We start from the raw sequence: 14,350 nt of genomic DNA, 5'->3' as shown, positions 1-14,350 counted from the left end.
ACTAAAATACAATGAATTAATATTTCCGTCACCGGAGCAGACTCACCAGACCGGATAGGAGTTACTTATCATAAACCTCGTGAACCTGTAGGGGAAATTTGGTTATGGTTATACATTCAGTTGCTTGAATGTGGGGACCCCGATCGCAAGTTTCTTCACAATATTTTTCCTCCATGTAAGAAAATATAAGGAGCAGATACAATTACGTAGCTTATAAAAGAGTTCTCACACGTGGCCGTCGCGGTGGGATTTGAACCTGTGCACCCTATTACGGCCACTCTTTTCAGTCGGATTCCTTACCCACTCGACTACTGCTGCACACCTATATATGAACTTACGAGTTTAAAGTAACCTGTGAAAGTAACCAAATGTGATTTGAGAAAAATAAAACACCTTTGAACGTATGTGATTGTGCTAAAAATAATAAAATTATATTTGCAAATAAAAGATCGTTTTCACGTTAATCTTTCTTTATGAATGAAGCCAAGATTTGTCCTCCTGCGTGATCAATTTCCATGTACCCATAAGGTTCAAGAGCCTTCTTCGTTCTGGCAAACCATTGCGTTAAGTTTTCATATGCACTAAAATCGTACTCGAATGCCTGTAAATAGAAAACATCATGTTTAAGGATCTACTGGGAGGAGCAAACGATGATGTGGATCAACCTTTTGACAATGAAGAAAAATGTTAATTTAGACAAATAAGTGTGACAAGGTTAAGGTTCACAAATGACATATGCTCGTCTTGCGAGTTCGCAATAGCCGTTGTAACGATTTATGACATGAAATACAATGTCATGAGTCATTGAGATGTCATACTAGGTTAAGCCCATCTTGAAGGCACAAGCAAACTGCGTACAACAGGAAACCACTCCTACTCATATGCGTGTTAAATAATATATATATACCTATGCCAAACATGAAATAATTGAACTTAGCTTACAAACGTTAGTACAAGTAGTGACTGAAGCATAAGTAAGGCAATGGACTGAAAACTGAGGACGCCGAAAACTGGACTAAGTGGAGAGAGAAAAGACGGAGGGCGGACCCCGGACCCCGAAATACTTATGTGGAGGATGCAACCAGGAACATGCAGAAATGAAAGAGAATAGTGACTAAGGCAAAAGGGACAAACACTAAGAGCATGCTGTTGATAAGGTTTATAAGTTACTTCCGAACAACTTATAACTGAGTACTCGATGTAGGAAGCTGAATTTGGAAATATAGGTAGAAAAACAGAACCAAGAAAGGGTATTCTGAAGTTTCCACGGAAATAGCAACGGGATTGTATGCTAGAATTTTGGCAATGGGCTAGTAACCTGCCAATTTCTGAGTCTCACTTGCATAAATAACTCTTTCAGTTAAACGAGGCTTTGAAGAGTTTTCGAAATTAATTGCTAATGTAATTGTAAATGTACTGTATTTAATTTATTACTTTAATAATACATCAATAAATAATAAGTTATTTACCTCTAAGTTAGTAAAAGTGACTACGATAGCAATATCCGCAATCGTAAGGTTGTCTCCTGCTACGAATGTTTTGCCTTCAATCATGTTATTTAGCCAACCGAGAGCTTCATTCAATTTGTCAACTGCTTCTTGACTCATTTCCTCTCCTTTAAATAGAACAGGCAACTAAAAACATAAAACAGACAGTAAATTACTTTCGATTTTTCACGAAAGTTAACAAAGTAGTTGAAGGAAAACAATTTAGTTAATTTGTATTGTATTTTAATAATTTCACAGAAGGCATACTTGGTCGTCTTTCTAGAGAGGTGAGAATTACCGAGATTAGTTGAGAAGAAGAAGAAATTTAAGCATCGATGGAAAGTTGACAGTCTAAGTTAGATGATAAATTCTTGAAAATTTTGGTATGTAATTCATATGGACTTACAAAATCCTAATTAATATTATACATTCGAGAGTAAGTTTGTTTGTTTCTTGTCTCTTCTGGCGTTATCTACTGAGCCAATCTTTTTGAATCTTCTTGAAATTTCGCATATATATAATTAAAAGTATGGAGAAGGACATAGAGTTCATTACATCCCTATGAATCCTTTAGTTCTCGTTGCATTTGCGAAGAATCTGTATTCTTTTATAGGTGACGCAAAATACCGTGCGGGCGGAACGGCGGGTAATAGCTAATTATACGTAAAAATAACTTATATATACACCAACCAATACACTACCATACTTACATAAACACCAAGATATCTTGCGAAAAGTGTTCCGATGTCGAAATTCAGTCGTTGGTCCACTACGGCTCTTAGCCTAGGGTTTTTAGGATAGAGGGAGTCGTCGCGGCCATAGGCGTTCACCAAGTATGCCATGATAGCTCGACTGTAACACATAATAAATCTGGTTAGAAAGAATTTATGAAATCGTTATGAAACTTAATTTTAATTTATAAAATTTTACTTACATACATATAATCACGTCTATATCCCTTGCGGGGTAGACAGAGCCAACAGTCCTGAGCGGACTGATGGACCACGTTCAGCTATTTGGCTTTAAGATAGAATTGAGATTCGAATAGTGACAAGTTGCTAGCCTATCGCCTAAAAAAAAGAATCTCAAGTTTGAAAGCCTATCCCTTAGTCGCCTTTTACGCCATCCATGGGAAAGAGATGGAGTGGTCCTATTCTTTTTTGTATTGGTGCCGGGAACCACACGGCACTAATAAAATTTTAACAAGAAAAAATTAAATACATCATGCCTCTGTTTCAGAGAGAAACCTAAGCAGAGACCAATATATCTTTTTACCACAATCTCTGCCTATTTTGCTTTATCCATTATTTTTTTGGAATTGATGGATCACTTTTTCATACGAGCTCGTCGGTTTATGGTACTCTTAACCAGAACGTTTACGATGAGATCTTGGTACGTTTGTCTTGCACTTCTCCTCCTAACATTTTTTTTTTTTGAGTTCACTCAACAATCATGTGACAAATATAAGTCCTAGCAAAAGAGAGATAAAAGAGCCAATGCAGTACAATACATAATAAGCCTTACCCTGGGTTGTTCCGGATATACTTTGCCAGCATCTTTACAATCACAGAAGTGACAAAAGTACATCTTTTGTATTTCCGTCATACGTATTCAGGCAGTAATTCAGTTGTTTGATTCAAGAAATGGGGTTCGCTAATAATCTATAGAAATACTGTGATAGATACTATGAAATAATTTTTCAATGAAGGATTTTTAGAATATTCGACTAAATTAGTTTTCCATAACAAAAGATGGTTTTTTTTAAGTCTACCTACCGCACGAAGACTTCTGACTTACATTCCAAAGTCAAATTTCGGTATGTATTTAAAACATAACCCACTTATTGAACTCACCTTTCCCAAAGAATGAATCCGTTATCGTCCATAGTTGGTATAGTATGTTGAGGATTCATCTGAAATAGAAATCATAATTTCATAAAATCTTCTCGACACACTCCTTTTTAAGCGCTGTTCTGAATGGTGATGTAACTTGTACAGAAGTCTTTAACTTAATTCAGCCTTTTTGACATTTTCAACAATATACATATGTAGGTACATGTAATCACGTCTTTATCCCTTGAGAGGGAGACAGAGCCAACAGTCTTGAAAAGACTGCTAGGGTACGTTCAGTCGTTGGCCTTAATGATAGAATTGAGATTCAAATAATGACAGGTAACCCATCGCCTAAAAGAAGAATCCCAAGTTTAGAAGCCTTTCCCTTAGTCGCCTTTATGACATCCATGAAAAAGAGATAGAGTGGTCCTATTGTTATTTCAATTGGTGCCGGGAACCACACGGCACTTTTTATAACAGCATCAACATACAATGACTTGTTTTAAGAGATCGTGATGATAAATAATAAATATATGTTAATTGATCCCCAAAGCCCTAATAGTCCAGAGGGTGTTTAAAAACTCTGGCGTCATACTATGACCTCCCTTCACGCCATGTTCAGATCTAATTTGACAGCTTTGGCCGTCATCATAATAGCTCTTAGTGCAAGCATTCTGTTGAATTTACGAAGTAACTTTACGTACCTTCAAAAACTCTGGCGTCATATGAGCTCCCTCCATGATATTAGTGAGGACCATGTTCAGATCTAAGCCGATAGCCTTGGCCGTCATCATAACAGCTCTGCAAGGCGGTGACGGAGGCAAGTAGTACAACTTAATAGCTTGCGCTGGCATTCTGCTGCTTTTAGAACGGGCGGCGGCGTTTCTGAACACGGGAAAATATTTACTAGAGAAATCCATTCGATCACAAAATTTTTCAAAAAGCCTTTTATTTTCGAATTTATCAAAGGCATAACATTTTTTTTCACTTCATTTCATCATTCGCTTTGGCTTACGAAATACAGTATATTTTTTTCATGCTGTGAGTTATAATAATTATCTGATTGTTATCTTACTTTGTTCCTACTTATATAATATCTAAACGCAACACAATAGACACTTCATTACATGATGATGAATTAATTTTTAAAATTTATATTTATATTTTTAGTAATAATCAGGTTTTATGTAACAGAATCAGTCAAAACTAAAATCAAAATTTTAATTTTTCATTTAATTGTCGTAAGAAACTTCGAAATTGTTTTTGAATACATAGTAAGTATAATTAGCTTTATGACATTAAAAGCAAAGTACTTTTAGTGGAAAGGCTTAGTTCAAAAAGAAAACTCCGTCACCATTAGAGACCAACTTTTGACAAAAATTGTCCATTCCAAATTAGTAGGTACCTGCTTACCGGAAAAACTGTTTACCTGTTATAATTTGTAAAAAAAAACCTTTACTGTCTTTAAAGTTTATTATGAGAAAAAAAAACACCATAATCCAACAATAGCCTAAAGTTGGTTTAAATTACTAAAAAAATACTCTAATAAAAAACAAAAATTTGGTGAAAACAGAAAAAAATGTTATTCCTAATACTATCTTATGTTTAAATATGATTAATCTCTTTCCTGTTAGTACATTTTGTTAGTCCACAAGCCACTCCTACTTATACAAATTTGAACTTACCCTATACTGTGTACTACAAGCAACAAAAATACTAAACTTGAAAACGTAAACATGTTTCAGTTTATTAATGCCTTTCGCAATGGAGGACTACCTTTATCAATCTAACCAGCAAATCTGTCAGAAAAAAAAAATAATAAGTCAAAAGATAATTATTATATCCATATATTGCTCTAGCAAAGATAGGTAGCTACTCTTAAATTTATTTTAATTAAAAAGACGAACCCTAATAATATATAGTAACCAAAAACAAATAATCAAGACTTGACATTAGAAAAATAACAGGTTAACTGTTAATTGAAATGAATACAGTTCATAGAAAACTTTCTTCTTTCTCAAATCAGTTGATAAAAATATAATGAATTTGAGCGCATTTTCTAGATACTTTTTGTCGTCACATCTTAAATTTAACCATTTAAGAAAACAATTTTATGTAGAGCTTTAGTAGAACTTATTTTTACACTTAATTTGTAACACAGATAATAGATAAATATTTGTTTTTCAATTGTAAGTACATTGGAGGGTCTACTTTTTAGTTAAGGGATTCTAAACTCACTCTGCTGAATGTATTTTTTCGACAACAGTTTTGTCCATGCATTGACCCAGGTTGAATGTTTATTCAGACTCCAAAAACCAAGGCTATAAGCGTATCACTAGATTCAAAAACTTTTCCCTAATACTTGTCTTCTTGATCACTACTCTCGTTGCCAACTGGTATAAAAATCGTATGATCCAAGCATGTTATGGAGTAGGTGACCATAGCAACCTTTGGCGGGAATCAGTCGAGTCATAATGATAGTGCAATCATAACCCTAATAGTAGCCTACTGTGACAACGTGACGGTCACGCTAACTATTCGCCAAGGAAAATGACCATTTGTACTAGATAAATTATATGTGTAAAGTTAAGCCACTTATCACCACCAGCCCCCAATTACATGTTTTGTTAGTTTTTTTTGGTCATCGATGAAAATCAAAAAATTATTGCGTCACGGTTACAAGTTTTAATCCCCGTCTCACCTTTTCTAATGGAAAATGAAAATTAACATATTGTTCATTACATATAACTGCTAATAATACCATAGAATTCGGAATAATAGAAGACTATAAAAGTGGTAAATAATAGTTAAGGCGAAGCAGCAACTCTGATTGCGACATAATCTTTTTCAAATTGCATCTCAATTATGAGATTTCTTGCTAGCTTTTCGAAAACTGCACAAAAAATTGCATACGATAGAAGCCGGTGTCATCGGTCTTCTTACTTGGGTCTTTCAATTTTTATGTTTATATTTTTATATGGCATTTCTACTGACTTTATTATTACTTTAGTCGATTGGTGCGGCATCTCACGTCATGTTTGATAGCTACTATCTAAAAAAGTACTAATTTAAGCACGATCTTGCAAACATAATAAAATGAGATATAAACTGAATCTCAGGATTAATTCTGGAATGTTACTGAAGGTCAACTTATCTGTAATAAATGGTCGTTTTCGTAATGAATACTAGTTAGTACTTCAATAATGATGTCAGGCACACAATCTCTACATTAATAAAAGTACCTACGTTTGTTCACATTATGTCAATTTACTAGGTAATCAGATGATTATTGAGGGACAGTATATTTGTAAGGTTGTGTGTAACTATTTCTTGCGAAAACTTAAAAACGGCTTTAATGAAACTTTGCAGTTATATAGATTAGACATTGGAATAACATAATATATTGAAATATATCGAGAATTACATACATACATTTTATCACGTCTTAATCCCTTGTGGGGTAGACAGATCGAGAATTAATTTGGATAAAGTTGTAAATAACTGCCAATCAAAAATATTACCAATATTACTGACAACATTGCTTATTGTGAAGACAAGTTAAATTCTAGTTTAAAATAGACAGACTCATCAGTTTAGTCATCATGATGTAAATATTGGATCACCGCTCATGGAAATTATGTGGAGTTTGTTTCCTCAAATTTTCATGGGTGAGTCAAAACAAGATTATGTATTACCTTACGGCCTATTAATAAAATTTAAAAAGTCAGAGATATAGAACCACTTTTCTCTTGTGAATAGCAAAATCAATGAGCAAATTAGATTAAGACTGGCTAAAACTAAGAAGAAATAATAATTTTTGTTCACATTTAAATTGCATCATATGATTTTCCATAATAAATAAGTTCAGATTATTAATAGTTTTAAGTTAGAATCTAAGTTTAGTTCAAAAAATTCAAAGTTTATTTTCAAAGTTAATAATTAAACTTGAAATTTTATGTTACATATACCTAGTAACATAAAATTTCAAGTTTTTCTATAAGCCTAACTACTAGAAGGCCAAAACAAAACCAACAGAATTACACAAACTATATCATCTACCAAAATCATCAAACAGCGAACTAATAATACTAGTAGGTACTGTACTTGCTAAAGCCTATTCAATTATGTGCATGGGTGAGCACCTAATTTCATAAATTATCAACAATCATGAGTGACGTAAATAGAGACATGAGTAGCTAATTTAGGTTTTACCTTTTTCATTATACGAGTAGAAGCCAATTTTCGTAGGAATTCAACCACTGGGATTATTTTTTTTACAGCCCATTTTAATATATCATGTTTTTTCCAATACATTGTTTTTAGCAGCTGCCATTTGTTTACATAGGTATATAGATTGACATACAATAGATTTAAAAAATAAATTTACACCTATGTATATCTATACTCACAATAGTAATGTTATTAATCTGTTTCTGTGCATAAAAGACTATTCATGAAATTTCTGTACTGAAATCAAAGAACACGATAAAACTTCTGCTCATCATACTTTGCTTCGAGTATTTCACTTATTCATTAATATCGAAATTGTCACCAAACTGTTCATTTAGTATGACAAATATACTACAATTATATAAAAACAACTTTTATTAAAATTTAATTTCCTTAAACAATCGTATAAATATGAAAATCAAACATCACAATAAGATCTTCTTTCATCACAACATTTTGTACACCGTTTCACTTGTCATCTAAAACCTCCACCGTCGATGCTGTGCTTGCATTATCATGATCTCTTCTCCTTCCTTGTTGGTTTTTATCATGATCTTCCTTTCCTAATTCATCAGTCTTAATTTTATTTATCCGTTCTTGATTTTCTTTGTTCTCTTTAGTTTCACACTGACTTATTCTCATTTTTCTACTTTTTGAATTGCCCATTGTTTTGACTGAGATGCGTGAAATCACACCCGCTCTCTACGAATGTACAAATATATCCACTCCACTTTCTGGATAAGCAGATTGATAAGGAAGGGTTATAATTAATTTTACTATATTGGACGATAAAGTAACTGGTTCAACAACGTTTGATAACATTGAAATGCACAAACGAAGTGAAAGCGAAATAACAACTGCTATAAAGATATGTGCTGTAAACATATAGTCACCTGATAAGGCAATGACACATTGCCTGTACTGTATACCGAATGTTTCATTGACCGGATATTTGTTTATGTTTTGAAGAATAGTATCAAGTGCATCTAATTAAACAAAGAAAAGGGTACAATGACTTATTGACGATTAACACTATCCTAGAACTATTTTTATTTTATACTTAACCAACTCATTGTCTTTGACTGTCACATTATGGACGGTCTTTAAAATGTACAGGTTGACTTACAGAATATTATTATTAATATTCTGTAAGTCAACATGTACAGTACAACATATACATACTTATAAACACGTCTATATCCCTTACGGGGTAGACAGAGCCAATAGTCTTAAAGACTGATAGGCCACGTTCAGCTGTTTGGCTTAATGATAGAATTGAGACTCAAATAGTTGCAGGTTGCTAGCCTGTCGTAATATATATATATGTATATATACATATATAATTATTAATACCTATTAATTAAAATATTACTTTGCAAATAAGTCGACAACTTTTATTGTCATTCAGAGATCACCTTGCTAGACAAGACAATCGGTTTAATTACATCCGAGCAATGATAACGTCACAATCGTAATTTTATTGTTCGTTTAATCAAAGCCTAATTCTCAATAAATCATGAATCATCGCTTTAGATATATGTATATGTTTTATAAGTAATATATAAACATTGGAGGTCCCTGGGTAGTTGACTCACAACAAGACTAACAAGCGAGTCGTTTGATTTGGGAGAAGTTACAACCTATACATGTTATAGTCTTTTAAATCTTCTTCAGATATTCTGTATTTTTTAATTACTTTCCTATATAACTTTAAGCTACCAGTAAGACTAACGAGTTTAGAGGATAAAAAACAAAACCGTACACAACAATAATTATAATGATAATCTCGGAAACAATTTCCGCTTTCATATAATACATCTGTGTTCATGTTTACTTTGATGATACCATAACAATGGCATAAGTATAGTTACTCATACCTTCTTAGTGTGCAGGTTTATGAATATTGTATCTCAATGAGAACCAGCTTACTATTTAACATAATATAAATAGGACTTTAAAAAATCATATAATTTAATAAGTAGATAACGTATGTTTTGTTTGTATAATGCCATTTTTTTTCAGATAGTCTAAGTACGTAAAACTGAGAACAGTCGCGTGACATCTCATGGTTGTATGCAAAACAATATAATTTATTAGCTATTTTTGCGCAATACATCACCTTTTCGTTATTTTTTAAAGAACCGTCACGCAATCTGATCAAAAGATGTTAGAAAATCATGATAAGGAACATGATAGTGACGTAGCATTAGCTTTTAAGAACAAATTTACTTATAGAAATTCCAGCGGGAGAATTACTTCCTTTTTCGTTGGTCTACTAATAAATGTAAGGCTAATAACTATCCATTTAAATTTCTATTACTGCATGTGTGTGTATCTTTAAAGCTACTCCACCGATATAAAAAAATGCATTAACGAAGCCTTGGTATTGAAAAAATTACTTCTGACAACTTCACTTTTAGATTATTTATAAAACAAACAACAAAATTTCATAAAAAAATAGTAAATAATTTATTATAAATAATATCCACTTATTAATTACTAATGTTTCATTAAATATAAATACAAATAAGCTGGAGTTTACACTGATCTGCGTTTAGTCTCGGCATATTTTTCAATCGCTGTTGTTAAGAACCTTTGGGCTGTGTCCAAATATTCAGGTGTAGCGTAACTACGTAGTTGGGCGACAGGTAGATACTCTTCATAGTTCAGGGTACATTTTCCAGTTAATTTGCAAAAGCCTAGTGCAGCTAAAGCCCCAACAATGATGACCACACAATTGGAGGATAGCCATCCAATAGCACTCACTACTAGTGACATCGCTGACTGTAAAAAAGGGAAATAATGTCAATAAGTCTCGTAGAAGATTTCTTTTTTAATCGTCCGTATTCATAGCGCTATTTGAACTTAAAGTAAAAAGATATTTTATTATTAAATTAATCAATACTTATTTTAATTTTTTACCAAATATATAGGTATATATTGCAAACATCTTAACTAATTATGAGGGTAACTATACATATAATAGTTATTTGGGATGCTATTGCTAATAAATACATAAATAAATATTTTACCCCAAACATTTTCATCAAAGTCAAATTTCATTTTGATCTTATTTTAGCAAAATATATATTATTTTAGCAAAATATATTCTACAAAATTCTTACCACTTTGAATCCAATTGCTGTCTTTAATATCCTAAGCAAAATTAGAGCTTTTTCTGGTAACAATTCAAACAAAATGTCATCTAGCTCGGTTCGTCCTTCCAGTAATTCCAATGCATTATCCTGTAAGAAAAAAATATTTTTACTTCTCACTCAAGTCCGATTATATCACTTATGATATTTAAAGTTTAATAAGAAGTTGATAAAACTTATATTTTATACCACAGTATCAATAGATATAAGTTCATACATACCTATATGTATATTTTGTGTTATTAACAATTTCATTTACAAATACAAAATTATTCTGACCAGAAATAGAAATGTTATATGCCGTTGAAATAAATAAAAAAAATAAAACTTACATCTGCTAATCGACGATTCTTGATTGAAATGGGATCGGCCAAAACCACCCCAGACACGACACACAAAACAACCAATAAACGGAACATCTGGACAAGAAAAAATAGAAATTTAATAACTTATCAAGAAATAACAACGTAAAAATTATTTATGACAAAATTTGGTGAAAGAAAATATAGAAAACACTTACCTTCTTGATTGATTTCTTGATGTTTGTACTTTGAATATAGTAATACTATCTTGCGAGTCTGGAAGCGAGTGATAGCTTATCGATGGGAAACCCAATATTTAAAGGTAAATCAAACATTAAGCCCTCATTATGTAATGGTTTACAATTAATCCGTCCTTAATTTACTAATTCGTGATTTTAGAAATCTTTATGCGTGCACAGGTGACACATCGCATTAAGCAGGGAATTTTGATAGATATCATAGAAATACATCACTATAATTAACGTTTTTAGTTAAATATCTAATTAAGATTATTTCCGGAATCACACTTTCTTTAAGCTTTTAACGATGCAAGTAAAAAAGGCCACATGACATTTTTTATTAAAAAGTAAGTATTGTTGTTTCCCTAGGAATTACTGCCTATCGTTGGCTATCTATGTTCTAAAAGTAGTTACATCTCGTTTATTACCCAATTCAAAACTATTACTGTATCTACGGCCACCACGTGTAGGTTTTTCATCTTAATCTTTAGTATTGCTTCTTGTGCCGTTGTCCTTAAGGTTTCAAATGTAGAATATTACTACCTTTAACTTCCCGTGGATTCCATAGGAGAAGCCTAAAAGACAATAGCCCAATAATTAACGAGCAATAACCAAGTCTGTTAACCCTTATTTTGTTTTGTACCCAAGGCATGATGCAAATAATCGTCAGAAAAATATTTTAATTAAGCATTCACTGTAAGTATGCGAAATAACAGACCCAGAGCTTTTAAAAACCAAAGCACGCTAAAACTTAATACCCATTACGTTATATATTTCTTTTTTCCTCTAAGGCTTGTTTCAACTAATATTTTAGATAATGCAGGACTAAACGCAGACGTCATAGTTTTGTTTGTAAATAGTTTAATGAACACGAAAGAGTTACAAAAAAGTATGATAAAATCAATAATGTACAAAGGCGGATTTATTTTTATGTAAGATTTCTTCCAGTCAATCAGTTTTCATGGAAATAAAAATATTTTTAGGAGTACAACTGTTTATAAAATTTTGTTCAAAAAAGTCCCAAACCAAATCTGTTATAGAAATCTATAACAGCCGTCTCCTGTAAAGTCTATAAACTAAAGTGCTACGAGTATGTTTTTCTTATACTTTGATCCTAATAGCCAATAAAAAGCCAATATAATCTATTGGCTTTGTATGCTGAACATAATAAAGATCATATTATTTTTCACAGGGTACATCATTGAATACTTAAACTAAAACTCAGTCTATATTTTTATATTTTAGAAACTGTCCTTTTGTCTTATGAAATACATGTAACCAGGATATTCCAAAAAAACTTCTGTCAAGATTTATTATACATGGAAGTGAACACACAGATATACAGATAATTTTCAACTTGTTACTAAGTTTTCCCATACGTTATTCAAGTTAAAGCATTTTCTTTTATATTATTACCAAATAACACGCGACATGTAAACGGCCACATACAAAAACATACACAGTATCGATTCTTTATCCCTGACGGGGTAAAGAGAGCAAAGAGTCATATTACTAAAAAGGCACATTTATCTGAAACACTTAGTTACTTAAAACAGTATTCAGTATTACATGCCGAAAGGAAAAATGTAACGGTACTAGGTATAATTATTACCTTTCCAAGCCTTGCTAATTTGGTATATATTGTACATATTTTATGTAAGTTTATTATTTTGTATTTATATGTGTATTTTATTATATTTTACATATGTACTTATTTGTTTATGTATGTCTATTATTAGTTGTGTGAGTGGAGTACACGCCTGTCACCCTTTCCATTATGTTTCCTATCTCGGGTCTGCTAGAAGAGATTTCTTTTGAAATAAGCAGAACCTTTGTAATTTTGTTTCTTGTGTTTATCAGTCTCGGTGTTTTCTGTGTACATAAATTAGTAAATAAATAAATAAATATAACTATATTTATAATCTCTGTTTTATTTGCATTTGCAATAAGTATATCGAATTTGATAAAGATATAGGTAACTGACATCCAGAGTAAGATAACAACTAAATAAATTTGAATAAAATAGTAATCTGTTTAAGTTTTAAAATATGAGATATTCTGTTGATATTAATATGAGGTCCTGCATCACATTCACATTTGAGATGGTGATGATTAGACCACATCCACAGGAAAAATACTCCATTTACACAAATCGCATTACAAGCTTTCTATCGTTCTATCTCTCTTTCATCATATCGCATTTTGAACAAAACCCCTTTGAACAAAACCCCTTAACCGGATTACGGGTCAGAGAAAATCAAAAGTCACAAAGAAACTGAATAAGTCAGTTAACTGAATTTACAGTATGGATTAGGATTCCACGCAAGGTTGTCAGACTTTAGTCGCTTCGTCTAAAATGCCCACTTCAGGATCGTCGTGATCACTAGCGAACCCTGGGTAACCAATACTTAAACCAAGTAAATAATGACGGCAAGTAGCAATTTTGTTGGGCAAACTTGAAAACATAACTATTGAAGGCGTGCAAAAAACCTATTATATTTTTGGTTTGCCAAATTTGAGCACTGAAGACTCTACTCAAAGAGATGAAATATTTGCTTTCGTTTAGACTGAACGTAAATAAATAATGCCATCAAAAATTCTCTATCTATTACCATAAAATTTTGTGTCATAATTTTACATGGCATAATACCATTGTTAAGCCTAATAATTGTTACGCATAATATTATTTGGCATAACTTTTTAGGCATATTTCTTTAAGCATACCTACTATTAGCATAACCTGACCTAACCTAACCTAAGAAGTACTCGCCTTATAGCGCATTACACTACATCTGCTCCGCGCAACAACAAATTAGTCTAAACTATATTTATGCCTATTGAAATAGTATTCCAAAACCAATTATGCCAAAAAACTATTATGACAAAAATTAGTATGCGTAACTCGTTATGCCAAACTAAAATAGGATAAAAAAAAATTAGTCGAATGAAAGGGATCCCCATCAAAAACATCCTGTAAAAAAACGCAAGTCTCGCAGCTCATTTTTTCTACCGCTATTAGTCTCTACTTAAAGGACCTTCTGTCTTATGTTTTTACTAAAGTTATTATCATGCCAATATTCAAAATATTTTACACTAGCTGTTGCC

At 32.1% G+C, this 14,350-nt stretch overlaps 2 protein-coding genes across 2 annotated transcripts; both read right to left on the bottom strand.

Annotated features, from left to right (window-relative positions):
• Positions 1-412: 412 nt before the first annotated feature.
• On the bottom strand, positions 413-5,698 carry LOC106136399 (glutathione S-transferase D7-like). The gene is given in 7 exon segments (NM_001312666.1): positions 413-601; positions 1,470-1,634; positions 2,198-2,339; positions 3,341-3,399; positions 4,024-4,204; positions 5,005-5,118; positions 5,558-5,698. Coding segments are annotated over 6 exon segments (741 nt in total). The 5' UTR covers positions 5,058-5,118; positions 5,558-5,698; the 3' UTR covers positions 413-460.
• A 4,389-nt stretch (positions 5,699-10,087) lies between these two features.
• LOC106136401 (uncharacterized) lies at positions 10,088-11,279 on the bottom strand. The gene is made up of 4 exons (XM_013336943.1): positions 11,225-11,279; positions 11,037-11,123; positions 10,675-10,794; positions 10,088-10,333 (listed from the first exon to the last, which is right to left on the bottom strand). The coding sequence occupies exons 2-4, from the start codon at positions 11,121-11,123 to the stop codon at positions 10,088-10,090; spliced, it is 453 nt and encodes a 150-aa protein (XP_013192397.1). The 5' UTR covers positions 11,225-11,279.
• Positions 11,280-14,350: the final 3,071 nt, after the last annotated feature.

This window comes from Amyelois transitella, chromosome 10, assembly GCF_032362555.1.
Source record: "Amyelois transitella isolate CPQ chromosome 10, ilAmyTran1.1, whole genome shotgun sequence".
In the NCBI taxonomy this organism is placed as follows: Eukaryota; Metazoa; Arthropoda; class Insecta; order Lepidoptera; family Pyralidae; genus Amyelois; species Amyelois transitella.
The sequence above is the reverse complement of the archived record's forward strand: the minus strand, read 5'-3'. Positions and strand labels throughout refer to the sequence as shown.

What these genes read in the sequence shown, in the direction of transcription:
- LOC106136401 (XM_013336943.1), bottom strand. Translation starts at nt 11,123, where the DNA reads ATGTTCCGTTTATTGGTTGTTTTGTGTGTCGTGTCTGGGGTGGTTTTG. An exon ending in AGAATCGTCGATTAGCAGAT is followed by an intron (nt 10,795 to 11,036) that starts GTAAGTTTTATT and finishes TTTTTCTTACAG; the next exon opens with GATAATGCATTGGAATTACT. An exon ending in CAGCAATTGGATTCAAAGTG is followed by an intron (nt 10,334 to 10,674) that starts GTAAGAATTTTG and finishes CCTTTTTTACAG; the next exon opens with TCAGCGATGTCACTAGTAGT.